The sequence below is a fragment of the Triplophysa rosa genome, linkage group LG22, assembly GCF_024868665.1.
Source record: "Triplophysa rosa linkage group LG22, Trosa_1v2, whole genome shotgun sequence".
Classification (NCBI taxonomy): domain Eukaryota; kingdom Metazoa; phylum Chordata; class Actinopteri; order Cypriniformes; family Nemacheilidae; genus Triplophysa; species Triplophysa rosa.
The window spans coordinates 20,347,989-20,361,752 of record NC_079911.1 but is presented as its reverse complement, the minus strand read 5'-3'; the positions used below and the strand labels follow the sequence as shown (position 1 = coordinate 20,361,752).

General features: G+C 41.1%; 1 protein-coding gene across 2 annotated transcripts in view; it reads right to left on the bottom strand.

The window, feature by feature from the left end:
• Nucleotides 1-5,429: 5,429 nt before the first annotated feature.
• The window catches only part of hapln1b (hyaluronan and proteoglycan link protein 1b), a 16,568-nt gene continuing 8,233 nt past the window's right edge, over nt 5,430-13,764 (bottom strand). The window contains exons 1-5 of one of the 2 annotated variants that reach the window (XM_057321078.1): nt 11,105-11,259; nt 10,361-10,501; nt 8,669-9,031; nt 7,721-8,023; nt 5,431-7,102 (exon numbers count right to left, since the gene is read on the bottom strand). In XM_057321078.1, coding sequence (XP_057177061.1) covers nt 6,813-7,102; nt 7,721-8,023; nt 8,669-9,031; nt 10,361-10,463 — 1,059 coding nt within the window. In that variant the 5' untranslated portion in view covers nt 10,464-10,501; nt 11,105-11,259 and the 3' untranslated portion in view covers nt 5,431-6,812. Of the gene's footprint in view, nt 7,103-7,720; nt 8,024-8,668; nt 9,032-10,360; nt 10,502-11,104; nt 11,260-13,764 lie in introns of those variants that run through there. The other variant, XM_057321079.1, reaches the window with a different exon arrangement.

The following is a 13,764-nucleotide window of genomic DNA, read 5'->3' as shown; positions in this document are numbered from 1 at the left end:
TTAATTATCTTCAGGCTAACAATATTCTTGTCTCACCACAGACGTATAGCGAAGCAGTCCTTTCCAAAAGCAGTCTCAAAATGTTCTACCCACCCTTAAAGTTGCTCTCCAGAAACTCTCCGTCCGATCCGAGCGAGAGTGCAGTGAAGACATTGTGTTTCGTTTGAGGTCGTGTTGTCATGCCCAGGTTTCCTGATCCCATCCGACTCGTTCAGCAGCATCTTAACTCAATCTCAGCCTCCCTGATTCTCACTCTCTCCACTCACAGTCTCTCTTCTTCTGTCACTCGGTCGTGATCCAGGCTGAACGGAGTGCCGTGTTTCTCTTTCCGAGAGAGAGAGAGAGAACAAAGGCCTTTAAAAGCTTTAATGTTGGAGGATGTTGTGTTGTACATCTATAAGATGTAGAAGCGTTAGGCAAGATTCCCGCTTCTTCGGACACATTAGACTGGAAGCAACAGTCCTGTCAATCAATAATACAGGTGACCTACCAGGGGTCTGCAATGACAGCGTTGAGTCCGTCTAACAGGTCTGGAGTCTTCACGCTGTTATAGCCCATGAGCCATGTTATCCAGCTGGTCACCGCACAAGGGGATGCCCACCATCGGGAAACCAGGATATATGGCTTCATACATGCCACGTATGTACAAATCCATTACAGATTAATGACAGTTTTATGTATATTTATAAGTTAGCCAGTAGTATGACCAAAAAGTAAAGACCTGAGATATTTTAAATGATAACTTATATAGAAACGAGTTGTGTCAAGTCAAGACCGAGTCCAAATGAGACGGTCAAGACAGAGACAGAAAAAAGAATCCTCTTGAAGACCACATACTTCATTTGTAATGATCAAAAAAGCGGATGTAATGAGGTCATTTTATTTACTTTAGGTGTAGCAGTTTCACCAAAGTCACACGAAGCCGAAGTGCAACTTCACATTTTCAGTCTTTTTATGGTAGTGTAACAATCACATTCTGGGCTGCTCATGGAACATGTGCCCACTCGCAGCTTGTTGACTTGTCAGTGATAACGGCATTGAATCAACATCACTTTTGACACCGCAATTCATGTTGAAAGAGTGTAGAAGTTTCACCAAACATCATTATTGTGATCAGTATTTGCTTTAGTTGGGTTCTTCATTCTTGTGTTTTAGCGTTAGGTTTTCATTGCCTCAACAATTGTATTTTAGCACACTGTTATAACAGACAAAGAAGATCCATTGGGATCAGGTGATCATGATTGTAGTCTTTGTGCTGTTGCCTAAATAATTGCTCATGAGAGCATTGTGTGATTCATTTGAGGATTGTGTGATACTACAGTGTGAGATTAAAGCAGTGGTGCGGCGCATTATACTACTTCGCTTTAAATCTATGAATCAATCAGACATCAACTATCAGTGTGTGAAACTCAACAATAGTGACAATCAACAAAAGAAAGCTTCATGCTGCAAGGCATACTGGGTAACATCACAGTACAAAACTCATTCATGACTCCCAGCATGCATTGCAGTTCATCCGTTTATCTGAAATAGTTTGATGATCGTCACCATTGTTGAGGTTTGTATGATGAGTGTTGATGTCAGGAAAACTTGGTTTTAAACTCGGTTTAATTTGGCACAGTATCTTAGCGTTTTGAAGCAGAACACTCAAATCAGTCATCAACTTCATTTATCATCTTTTTTACAGCTTGACACCCATCACAAAAAGTAACCTGCTCAAAGAGGAAAAAGAATTGACTTAATGAAAGTCAAGAGTCCAACTAAAGCAAACATATATGCTTCATCAATGGTTTTGTCTGGAAGGAGAAAACGATCATTGGACTCGCCAAATGTTCAAGACCAGCCCGAGACTACAGAAAAACGTCTCCGGGCTGCATCGATTAGTTGACATTATCGATAACGTCGACAATAAAAAATTAACGACAAATAATTTTGTTGTCGAGTAGTTGTTTGATTTCACGTTTTTAAGGGCCCGCAATAACGTGGTTTGACCTGTGGGGCGCTGTAGCGCGACTACCCTTCATGAGACAACGCAATAGAAGAACATGCCACTTGCCAATGCAAGCTGAACTAGCGGAGTGCTCGGTGACGATCGCCACAGAGAGATTTGTGCATCTTACGCCGAGCATATAAACACACAACCCACCTTCAGTGGCTTTATTGAAAGGCACGTGTAGGGAGTGCATCCTTACTGTGAATTTAAAATGCATCCAGAGTCACAGAGCGAGCGAGTAAGGAGGACTGCAAACTCTTTCTTGAGCCCCCAAAAACCAACCCGTTCTCACTCCCGACTCGTCACATATTTACGCTCGGTCAGCGCCCCTCGGCATCACTTTTGAATGCGCAGGGTACCTCTTTGGCGTCGTAAAGCTTATAGCGTTTTATACTGAATGCATGCAGCATGTACAGTCTATATGTAAATAGAAAAACAAACGCGTTCGTGTGGGAAATCGTTTTTAACATCCACTGTACAGTAAGCAGACTTAGCCCCCAGCTGTTACATGCATTAAGGCCTTACACCGGTTGCCTCGTTAATAAGTTGTCAGCAACAGGATAGTGTTCCGACATTTAAAAACATGACCTAATAAACCAACTCAAAAGGAACGAAGAATATGGTCGGACCGCGCAGTCGACCTATCGAAAGCCAACAGGTTCACAATTCGCGTGCTTTTGATCGCCTTATTAATACTAAAACGCCGATTTCTTAACGCCGCCGATTTCTTAGCCCCTCCTCTTCTCGGTTTGCGAGCTCTACGGCAAGTCGGAGGCTCGGAGCATCCAGTACAATTTCCAAGAGCGCTGTTCACTTAAGTTAACTGGGGGTCTGGCACGCGATGAAACCGTCTGACCATAGTGTCATCTCAAATCCATATCCAGTTTAACTTTGTGGAAAACAAAAATGGAAAGAAATAAAAGAAAAACCAGCTGAAAAGAAAAACATATAACTAATGCAGTATGTTCCAGGAAGCAATGTGTAAATGCGGATGCGTAAATGATGACAGAATTTTGAGTAAATCAAGCTGTTGCTGTTAGTCTACAGCTTAGCTCGGTTGGCTCGAAGTCGCATGTTGCGTCTTTAGCTGGTTCGAGTCCCGCTCGGACCATGTGCACATTTTTACATTGTTAAAATGTAGGGGCGGATTTAGTGATTTGGGGGCCCTAGGCAAATCCATGTATGGGGGCCCCAACTGTGCACCATTTTACTTTACTGCAACCTTAATTTTCTTCCTCATCAAAGCACACAACTTTTCACCCCCAGTCTAAGTGACAGGGGAAAACTAAGCTTAATAAACACAGATACTGACTAATTAAAAAATATATAATAATGAATTCCCAAATGAAAAACATGGGATAAGTGTCTTAACAAAACACTTATATTAAAGTTCTAAAAAAAATTACGAAATGAAAACTAATAAGTTATATAAAGCATTAAATTTATTCAATCAAACAGAAAAGTTGAAAATTTTAATATAAGACTTTTTATAAGACTTTTTAGCCCATAAGTAACCAGTCTAACTAAATAAGCAAAGCTCATTCACACCCTACGTTCTCTAGTAGTTCACTGAGCTTTGAACGATTCACTGATCTCTTACATTCTGTGTAAATGAATTGGTTCAAAGGAGTCATTTGTTTGCGAGTCGTTCTGATCGCAATGTGCGTTCATACTGGCGAACTCGTTGTGTACAGAATAACGCTGATTCAACGAGCCAACTTCACAGCGAAACACATTAGAATGATGTACAGCAAGTTAATTTAGGAAATCTTTTCAAGAAATTCAAGAAAATGTCAATTGAACGTAAAACTCCTGAAGAGCCGTGAAACACAGCTAACACAGCTCTATGTGCCCATCGGCCTGCGCAGCGGAGTCAAACAACCTTTCTACCTTTGAACTGGCCCTCTCCCTCTTTGTTTGACAGATGTTTTGGTCGTCAGTCATGATAACTGTTGTCGGTGTTCATGGAGAAATACTCACGGGCACATCATCATTGCTCGTGGCCGGGAGAGCGCTGTGTGTGGCGGGAGAGAGATGCGCTACTGCTATAGGAGCAGCGGTGGAGTTTGTGAGGGGAAAAGCAGAGACTTTGGCAACAATCTTTTGTAAATCGTCTTTTTTCCTCTCCGCTGGTGTAGCTGCGTTCTTTGTTGTTTTATTTCCCTGCGACTTTTACTTTGTTTTGCAGCTCATGTACCACACAATGACGGCACGCACTTAATCCTTGGTGTTTCGAGTCAGATCCGTGGGCGTGGCTTGTTGGTTTTGACTAAATCTTTGGTGTTTCAAGTCTTACGAAACCTTTACCCTAACCCACACCCTAACCCTAACCTTACACTAACCATCTAAACTACCTATGATTGTTAAAATTGACGAAAAAACACGTTTGGGTGATCACGTCTGACTCGAAACACCAAGGATTTAGTGAGTGCCACACAATGACCCTCTCGCTGTGAGCAGTTCTACTATGTCTGCCGCTGCGTTAACTTTCTCCAGCTGGTGTCGAACTCGTCTCGCGCATATACGGTGCTAATGGAATGGTCCACTCTAATCTATAATGGGGGGAGTGCCTTCGTACAGATGTAATAACGTAAAACGTTAACAGGGATATCCCGACTATTTTGATGATTACTTGGGGCTACGTGGCTGCTGACATGGCTTATTGGGTAAGTCCACCCCTTCCTTTTGGGGCCCCTGTATTTCGGGGCCCCAGGCGATTGCCTACCTTCGCCTAGTCTCGCGTAGCCAGACCTTCGTGGGCGTGACGTCTGAGGCTGAGACTAACCTTTGCCTAATGGTAAGTCCGCCCCTGTTGATCGGCTAATTTGATTGGACCATTACATTTACAGGAATGAGCAATTTCTATGAAGTGTAACAAGAACATGGATATTTACTGTTCACTTCAGAGATGTCATTTGAACGATTTAAGCTCTGTCTTCTAAATGTAAATGGTGATACTGTAATTGGCTTGAGTTTTACTGAAATGGGTTTAATTGCCACTGAATTAAATAGACTCAGTGATGAGTTGAAACTGCAGAATAATTATGTATGATGATCGTGACAAACTTAGTTTTTTAGTTTAAATAAAGCCTAAGTTTTTTAAATTGTGCTGTCCCACAATGCAGTTCTGCAGAGAAATCTGATAAATGGCCATATTATATGAACACTTAACATATATAACTGACGTCATATGTCCATATATCAGATTTCTTTATGGCAGGTGTTCATCTTTGCTCATTTCCGCTGAGGAACAGTTCTTTCTTCTCAAATGGTTAGGATGGTCAGGCTTTACTCAAACATGGATTAAAAATGTAAAATATGTGTATCGATGTAGAAGAGAATCACTCAACATGAGGAAACATGGAAAGGTCATGTGACATCAATGTGACATCCTGAAGCCTTTCAGTAAAAACAGATTTGAAACTGTCAGAGCGAGTCTTTATTATTTAACTAAATGAGCTGTAAATAAAAACAAACACGTTTATGTGACTAGTTTATTTCTTTTAGGTCAAATGGTTTGTTGACATCGATAGGGTCAAATCATTCAGTTATATTTTATGTACATAAAACAAGGGTGTCAAATGTTGCCTTTAAAGACACGACTAAGCATTCAGTTCTAAAAGTGAATCTGAAATCTTGTAAACAAGGCACATGGACCGTCGCCGGAGTGAAAGCAAAAGAATGTGAATACAACTGCAAGTCCTGTATTATTTAGAGCCATTGTGTGTTTTGACATATTTTTCATTTGTAACGTAACTCCATACAGCGGCTAAAACTCAAAATCTTCGATTTCTAACTGTTTGCGCAGATTTCTAACACTGTTAATAAAACGTCTTTTTATTTTTTTGCTCAGTTTGGCAGTCTGTTTTGTTTCTCTAAAGGTTTTCTGCAGGAATGCCACATGCTAACTATGCACTTTTGTTTTTTTTCTGTATTCTTCATGTAAACCTTTACCTGCAAGGTCTGTCTGCTCTACAATAGGAAAGAAATCACATTGTGCTGTTTTTCATGTAGTAAGTACATCATCATCATCATCACTGTTGTCTTTTTTCATCACCTCAGTGTTGATCTTTGTAAACAGTAACATGCATAGACTAAAACTACTCGTCTCCATAACTAGAAACTCTGCTGTGTGCTTTCTTTCTCTAGCAAACGAATTTATTTCAACGTTTGGCACCTCTGCAGAAGAAAACGTTGGGCAATATGTTTTCTATTGTTTCATGAAATGACCATATCGGCTGTAAAACACAAATGAAGATTTCTGATGAACATCATTTGCAAACATTGTTTGATACTTTAAGAAAGAGAATGAACACTCTACTTTTATATTTCAGTACTTAAAAAAACAACATCAAACAATGTTTTTCTTTCTAAACGATGTGACTCCACATGGCTATATTTGAAAAGTGTTTAGAAAGTAATACATTATAGCACCCTGTCAGAATGGCAAAAGAAAAACATGTGTTTGTTGTGCCATGGCTTCAATCGAATGATTTATAATCTTTATCTTATATGCGATGTCATGTTTTATAAATGATCAACTAAGTGTCAGAAGGTAACAGTTGAATGTGTTGAAGCTTTACTGTCATTCCGATCATCCCTCAAGACACCGCATGCTAAACAGAAGAACACCGTGTGTAATATCTTTGTTTTTGCAGCCTCATGTTAATATTTTTGGAGAAGTCTCGACTAGCTTCAACCAAACACCCATCACTTCCATTCATTCTGTATTACAGTATCTAGAGATTTTGTCACAGTTTAACACTCTTGAACGAACTCCTTACATCAGAACGTTCAGTTCTCCAGTTAGCGCGGCATCTCATTTCTCGCTCTTGTAGCAGTACACGCCGTACAGTTTCTGCTTCTTGTCTGGGAACCCAGAGAAGCGTACGGCGGCCTCCGTGGGACTACAGCGCCGGCGTGGACGTGAGATGGGGTAACGCACGCTACCGTCCGCCAGCCAGCCCGCATCACAGCGATCGTAGCCCAGCAGCTTCCACGCTGCGTACATCTGACCCACTTTAGCCATCTGAGCGCCGTCTTTCTTGCAGGCCTGCACCGCCTCGTCGTACGTGACTTTGGAAGGGTGTATCAAGTAGTAGAAACGTCCTGGAGAAAAATCATGAGAGGTTTTAAAAAGGTCCGTATAAAACAGAGTTACGAGACAATAATGGATAACAAAAAATGGGGAGAATTCAATGAAAAATTCTTCACGTGGTTGACCAAAACCACCACTATTCATCATATATTTCATTATTTTTCCATCTGAAGTATTTTTTAAGTAATTAAATACTGTTTTTGAAGTTGGTCGCACACTTCCAGTTCAATCAAATCAAGGTCTTGTCACAAGCTCTTTTTAATACTTTTTATATTTGGCAAACCCACTGATACTAACGATTTATGAAAAACAAAATAAATATAGAGATATGTGTTATTAACAATGGCATCACTTGCTTGTTTTTACACGAGTTGTATCATTGTGGTTGTCAAATAAAAGCAGTGGGTTACAGAGCATTTTATAACAGCTAAGGGTGTTGTGGCACATAAAAACCCCCTCAGCTGTTGTAAAATGCTCTGTAACCCACTGCTTCACACGGCTTATTGCTTTTATAAAACGGTCAGCCGTTATAAATCGGGGGATTTTATAACGGCTTAGAACTCGGCTCAGCCAATCAGAATCGAGGACCAGAACTGACCGTTTTATAAAGTCTTTTTTGGCACACAAACCTCTGAAGTTAGAAGTGAAGCAGTAGACATCATATCTTTCTTTTTGCTTGTCTCGCGTGCCGTAAGTCCTCACGCCGGGGATGGTGTTTTTTCCTCCGCACGGTTCTCTGGGTTTGGTGATGGGGTACTGAACGGATCCGTCACTGAGCCAGCCGGCGTTACACCAGTCCAGACCGTCTCTCCAGGCGTCGTACAGCTGCTCGAAAGACGCCACGATAGCGTCCTGATCTCTGCAAGCTTTCTCAGCATCATAGAAGTTCAGGATATAGCGACCCAGACGAGGAAAATATGGGAACACGATGCCTGTGGAAAGTCCCCAGATCTGGTCAAAATGATTGACCATTATAGTAATTAGGGATGCACCGATACCACTTTATTGAAGGCCAAGTACGAGTACCGATATTTTTTCCTGGTACACGCCGATACCGATGCCTGTACCATTTCACAACACCGTGACACCAACACTCACGTGAGGTATCGGTCTTTGGTATCGGTGCATCTTTACGAGTACATGAGCTTAGTATCGGGCCCGATACGGGTACTGGTATCGGTGCATCCCTAATAGTAATGTTTGAAAGTTCTTTTATTAAATTGGTAGCATGTGCAGTGTAGCTCAGTTGATAAAGCATTGTATGAGTAATGCAGTATATATAATAAAAAATGATGCTTTTAATCGACAGTATAAAAGTGTTTGCCAAATGCATAACTATAAATCACACGTCTGATCTTTCATTGGGAAATAATGTGTGTAATCTGGCAATAATCAATGTTTTCTCATCATGTAAAGTCAATAAAAATGTTTTTGGCTTTATTGCAGGCAGCTGGAGACAGGCCATGGGTTTATAAACTTGCACAAGTGTGAAGTCAGCAGCAGAGTGTTATCACACAGCCTGGAGGATTCTGGGATATCGCATCATGTGATGTCATTTGATTTACACCAATATTTACCTTGCAGGTCGAGCGTCACCACGGTCGTGTCATCTTCAAGTCCATCGATGATCTCACACTTATACTTCCCATAATCCTCCAGTGTGATGTCAGCGATGACGAGCGAGGCGTCGTTCTCACCATCGTTCAAGAGGTGCACGCGGCCGTGGAAGGGACCGTAGCTCTTTTTGTGGAAGCCCATGGCTACAAACACATTGATCTCCTTCAGGTAGTCTGATGTGAGTTTGGTCCATTTAATCCTCAGCTTGGGGTTCGGGACGGATGAGGGATCCCGCTTGAATTTGCATGGCAGTGTGGCGTTGCCTCCGCGTCGAGAGATCACTTTGGGTTGTGCTGTGTCAACTGTGAGCCGAGGGCCATTTTCTGTTAATCACGAGAGAGAGAGAGAGAGAGAGAGAGAGAGGGAGGGAGAGAGGGAGGGAGTGAGGGAGGGAGGGAGAGAGAGAGAGAGAGAGAGAGAGAGAGAGAGAGAGACACGAGGTGACTTAAGATCAAGAGAAAGATAATTCATATGAGAACAGCCTAACAATGAAGGAGTGTGACGTGTTTTTCCTAATGTTATAAGTGATATTTATTCTATTAGGCTCTTGAAATGGGTTGTTTTCTTTCTCAAAGCTTGATGTATTGACTGTACTGGTTAGCGTCCAATAACTGGAGGCCTTTCGTAAGCAAGGCAGCGTAAATCTAATCTCGCTTTGGCTACAGGCTGTTTTGGTTTTGCCAATACACAAAATGTGTTTGCCAGGTTTTGGAGAGATGAAAAATCCCCCTCATGTTAATGACAGAGGAACTGTTCTCTAGTTTTCAATCTTCACGAACGACACAAATAAACCTGACGGCTGCTCATCTCTGTGGTGAACAATATTTGATATATTTCATGTCGTGTACTGTAAAGATTTTGTTTCTAGGTTTATGGGGCACCAGAGAAAGTTAAATCTAGATTTACAGCCGTCGAGATAAGCAGTAAATGATGAAAGAGAAATAGAAAAGAAACTGAGAATGTTTTGTTGTTGTTGTCTTCTACAGCGAGTTAAAGTCATCTGGTTTTCATAAAAGTGACGGGAAACATTTAAGATGTCACTGACGTGTGAGCGCTCCGAGGTCAAACAAACATCATGTTTACTCGGATGTGAAAGAAAACTACTCTAGAACACTCTCAAAAATCAAGCTTTCAGAAATGGACTGTGTGGTTCCATAAAGGACATTGGACAAGGTCTTTGTAGTGGAAAATATAAAAAAGATGAGAAATAAGTTTTAAAACTTTAACAAAACGGTTTAAGGAGCAAAACTCGCTGCAAGGAACCCCTTTAATTTGAAGAGTGAAACAGGTTTTATGAACTTGATTTAAATGACGGCCTTAAGATTTGTTAGGTGGCCTGAAGCAGTATGTGATGTGCCGAGCCTGACGCGGTTGAGCCTGCTTATGTGTGATGCTTTAATTCTTATGAACAGATGCTTTACTGTATTGGTGCTCATATAAAGTTTGTTGATTGTCAGATCATGATCAGAGCAAATATAGAAAGCCTCGGCTTATCTAAACTGTGTCCTGTGACGTGAGCCAGAAGAGCCGACACCTCATGAGATAATGACTCTCTAGAGCTGGAGGGGAACTAGACATTTCGGGGATGGGCAGTACAACCCCCCCTCTCTCTCTGTTCTTCCTTTCTCCACTCATGTACAAACACACTTTACCTGAGATGTAAATGGTCCTGTAGTGTTCCAGGTCACTGTACGCATCCTCAAACTTGTCTGCGTGGCTCACAGAGAGGAGGAAGAGGGTCAACAGAAACATCATCTTGTTCACAGCACCGGGGGGTTGGGGTGGTCACTTCACTACACAGAGAACACACACGCACACACAGAGAGACGGGGGAAGTGAGACAGAATGTGTGTATTTGACTTTATTTTACAATGTCATGTCATTCTTAAAGAGACAGTTCACCAAAAAAAGGATTCTGTCATGTATTCATCTTCATGTCAATCCTGTATGAGTTCCTTTCTTCAAAATATCTTCTTTTGTGTTCCACTGAAGAAAGAGTCTGAATTACAACCACATGAAGATAACTAAATGATGAGAGAATTTAAATGTTTGTCTCTTTAATGCAGTAACAGTCATCAGATGCCCTGCATTGTGCAGTGCTGTCACACACACACACACACACACACACACACACACTGTACACGAACACTGTGTCCTTTTCACCCAGCAATGTTATTTCACACATAAGTGGGAAAATGACAACAAGACCTTTAAACTTTTACATGCATGCCTCTAAAATAACACATCTGCAGTCTTGAGCATCAGCGCCACAGACCTGCGTCCCACGTACCCTTCACCGTAAGAGAAAAACTAGATCACAAACTAGCACAAAACTTTGCAGGCTCACTTCTAAAGCACGACTGGACAGAACGGCACAGAATTCAGAAAGCACTTACCATCTTACAGAGCACTGGACACGTGAGATGTGGAGATGATGAGAGTTAGACGTGTGTGTCTGCAGTCGCTGGGATCGATCAGAGATTCTTCATGTATTTGAGTGCTGACGCACTGAGGTACTTCCTCTCTACTGCAGTCAGCACAAGTGCGCTGCAGAGTAACCAACCCCCCCACCACCCCCCCAAAGCACACTCATTACGCATACAGGGTCCCGCCTCTCTCTCTCTCACCACAGTACACAATACACTCAAATCAGTTAAACATGTACACTAGTTCATCTGAATTGATTTAGGTTATTTTTGCACCTAGAGTAAAAAATGGAATTATGTAGTTTACACTAGAAGTGTCACACAAAAAAGGGAAAACAAAAGAATTTAAGGTGAATTTGACTGAAAGCATCATTTATTTATTTATAATTTTGATCAATATCACAATAATATCATTTTGGCCAGAATATTTGCATCTGTATTTGTACGAGATATTTAGCAGAGGATTTGTATAAAGCAATGTACAACAACGAATAAGGAATTTATCTTTGACAGGCAACAATTGAGAAGTGCAAAAACTGTAAACAAATTCTTGAAAAAATACTTCAAGGAGGAGCGAGAGAAAAAGATTTTTTTGTCATATCTTGCTTATTTGTGAACTGGAAAAAACCTCATGGATTGTTGTTTCAAATACAGTATAGACAAACCCAGCCGTTGGGTTAAATAAAGCGCAGGTACATTAACGCGACGTTTGGTTTGTTCACATTGGATCCAGTGTTGGCAGAAAGGAAATGCGTTGCAAAAAGAGCTGGGCATTGTTTCAGGAAACTAACAGAACACATTAGATGGAGGGTGCAGCGTGGATTTACTGTGTTAAATTCCCCACGAGTCCACTTTACTTTACGACACAATTGTCAGAGCCGAGAGAGTCTGTTCCCACCCAACATGCCGAGTTTTCAGGGTGACTGCAAACCAAACACAGACGGTTAACTCTTATTCATACTAACAGCATTGTCAGCAAACCCTTTCCTATTGTGTCCTGTGAGGTCAAACACACCAGAACAACACCTCATCATCATCATCATCATCATCATCATGAGAAGAAGAAGAATTACAGTCCTACACAACATGGGAATGATTGCCGTGATTCTGAGACAGAAAAGCTCTTCCACGTTTGATGTGTGACTTTAAACACCGAATGCTGCGTCATCTTATTCTTCTTTCGTTTTTGCTGCTGCCGTCGTGACGTTAGACCAAATGAAGATGATTTCACTGCCAGTGTTTGATCAGATGAAGTGTTGGAGTGTGCAGTGAAATGTGAGCGGTCGGGCATGGCATCATCTCGTCAAGTCTGGGACACGTCCCATTTAAACATGATGGGTGAACTCCGGCACAGACTGTCCCAGATGTGCAGAACTTTCCCTTCCTCCTTTGGAAATCTTTCACTTTTCAGACACATTTTTTAGATGTTGTTTAGTTAAATGTGCTTTTAGGCCAATGACGGTGAATGTCTTTTAAACATGCTTTGACTCAAATGAACTTTCCTCCTGTAATCACACAGATTTATACACAGGGTTTGGCTCATAAACAACACCGTTCCCAAAACTAGGGCTGCTCGATTATGACACAAATCATAATCATGGTTACTCACGAACTTTTGAAACAACATCGAAAAATAAAAGAACTTGGCGTTTAAATCGTGATTTCAACTGAAAAAGAAATGTGAAGAAATAGCACCGCTGAACCGCTGTAAAAGAAAGGGGTGCGCTGCGGATTTTTACCACAAGATAAGAGAGGATTCTTGCAAAATGGAATGCAGCACAATAATCTTTTTACCTCGACTATTTTGTTTTTGTAATCGTTGAAGGCCAAATTGACGATTACGATTAATTTTCCATTAATTGCACAGCCCTCCCCAAAACAGTCTTTCATCACAACAGAAAAGCTGTCAGCAGACGCACGCTTTAATGTCATTCACCGTTTGACTACACAACAGTCACGGTAACATTTGCTTCAGACTGATGTTGTGTTACGCTCTTTGACCCTTTAAACGGCTGTCACAATAGAGAATTGTAATACACTTAACATTTCCTAAATCAATAATATCATCACACATCTGTTCGTTATTTACAGGACACTTGTGGTGTTTTTTATAGTGTGTGTGATCATGTGCAGATGTGCTGTCGTCAAGCTAAAGAGAACAGACTCAGTAAACTCACAGTATGTAGATGTTCATACATTATATGAATTATATGAATATGATTTGTCTATATTTGTATTAAATTGTATTGTTGTTGTTAACAATCGATTATTGAGCAAGTACATAAACAGTTGAAAACTGGTAAGATAGATTATAGTATTGATAGGTTAAGTTGTGTTGTAGGGTATGGGTAATGTCTTTAACCCGTATAACCCGCAATTTGATCTTTCAAACATAGATGGCGATAGAGAGGCAAAAGTGATGAAATACAGCTTTAAATGGATTTGTGATGCTGTGCTGATGACGTGAGTACAGGACAGGTGAAGAGGAAACCTGTGACTCATGTTTAATGATTATACTCACATCACATCAGTCAGAGAGAGAGAGAGAGAGAGAGAGAGAGTGAGAGAGAGAGTGAGAGAGAGAGAGAGAGACAGAGAGAGAGAGAGAGAGAGAGAGAGAGAGAGAGAGA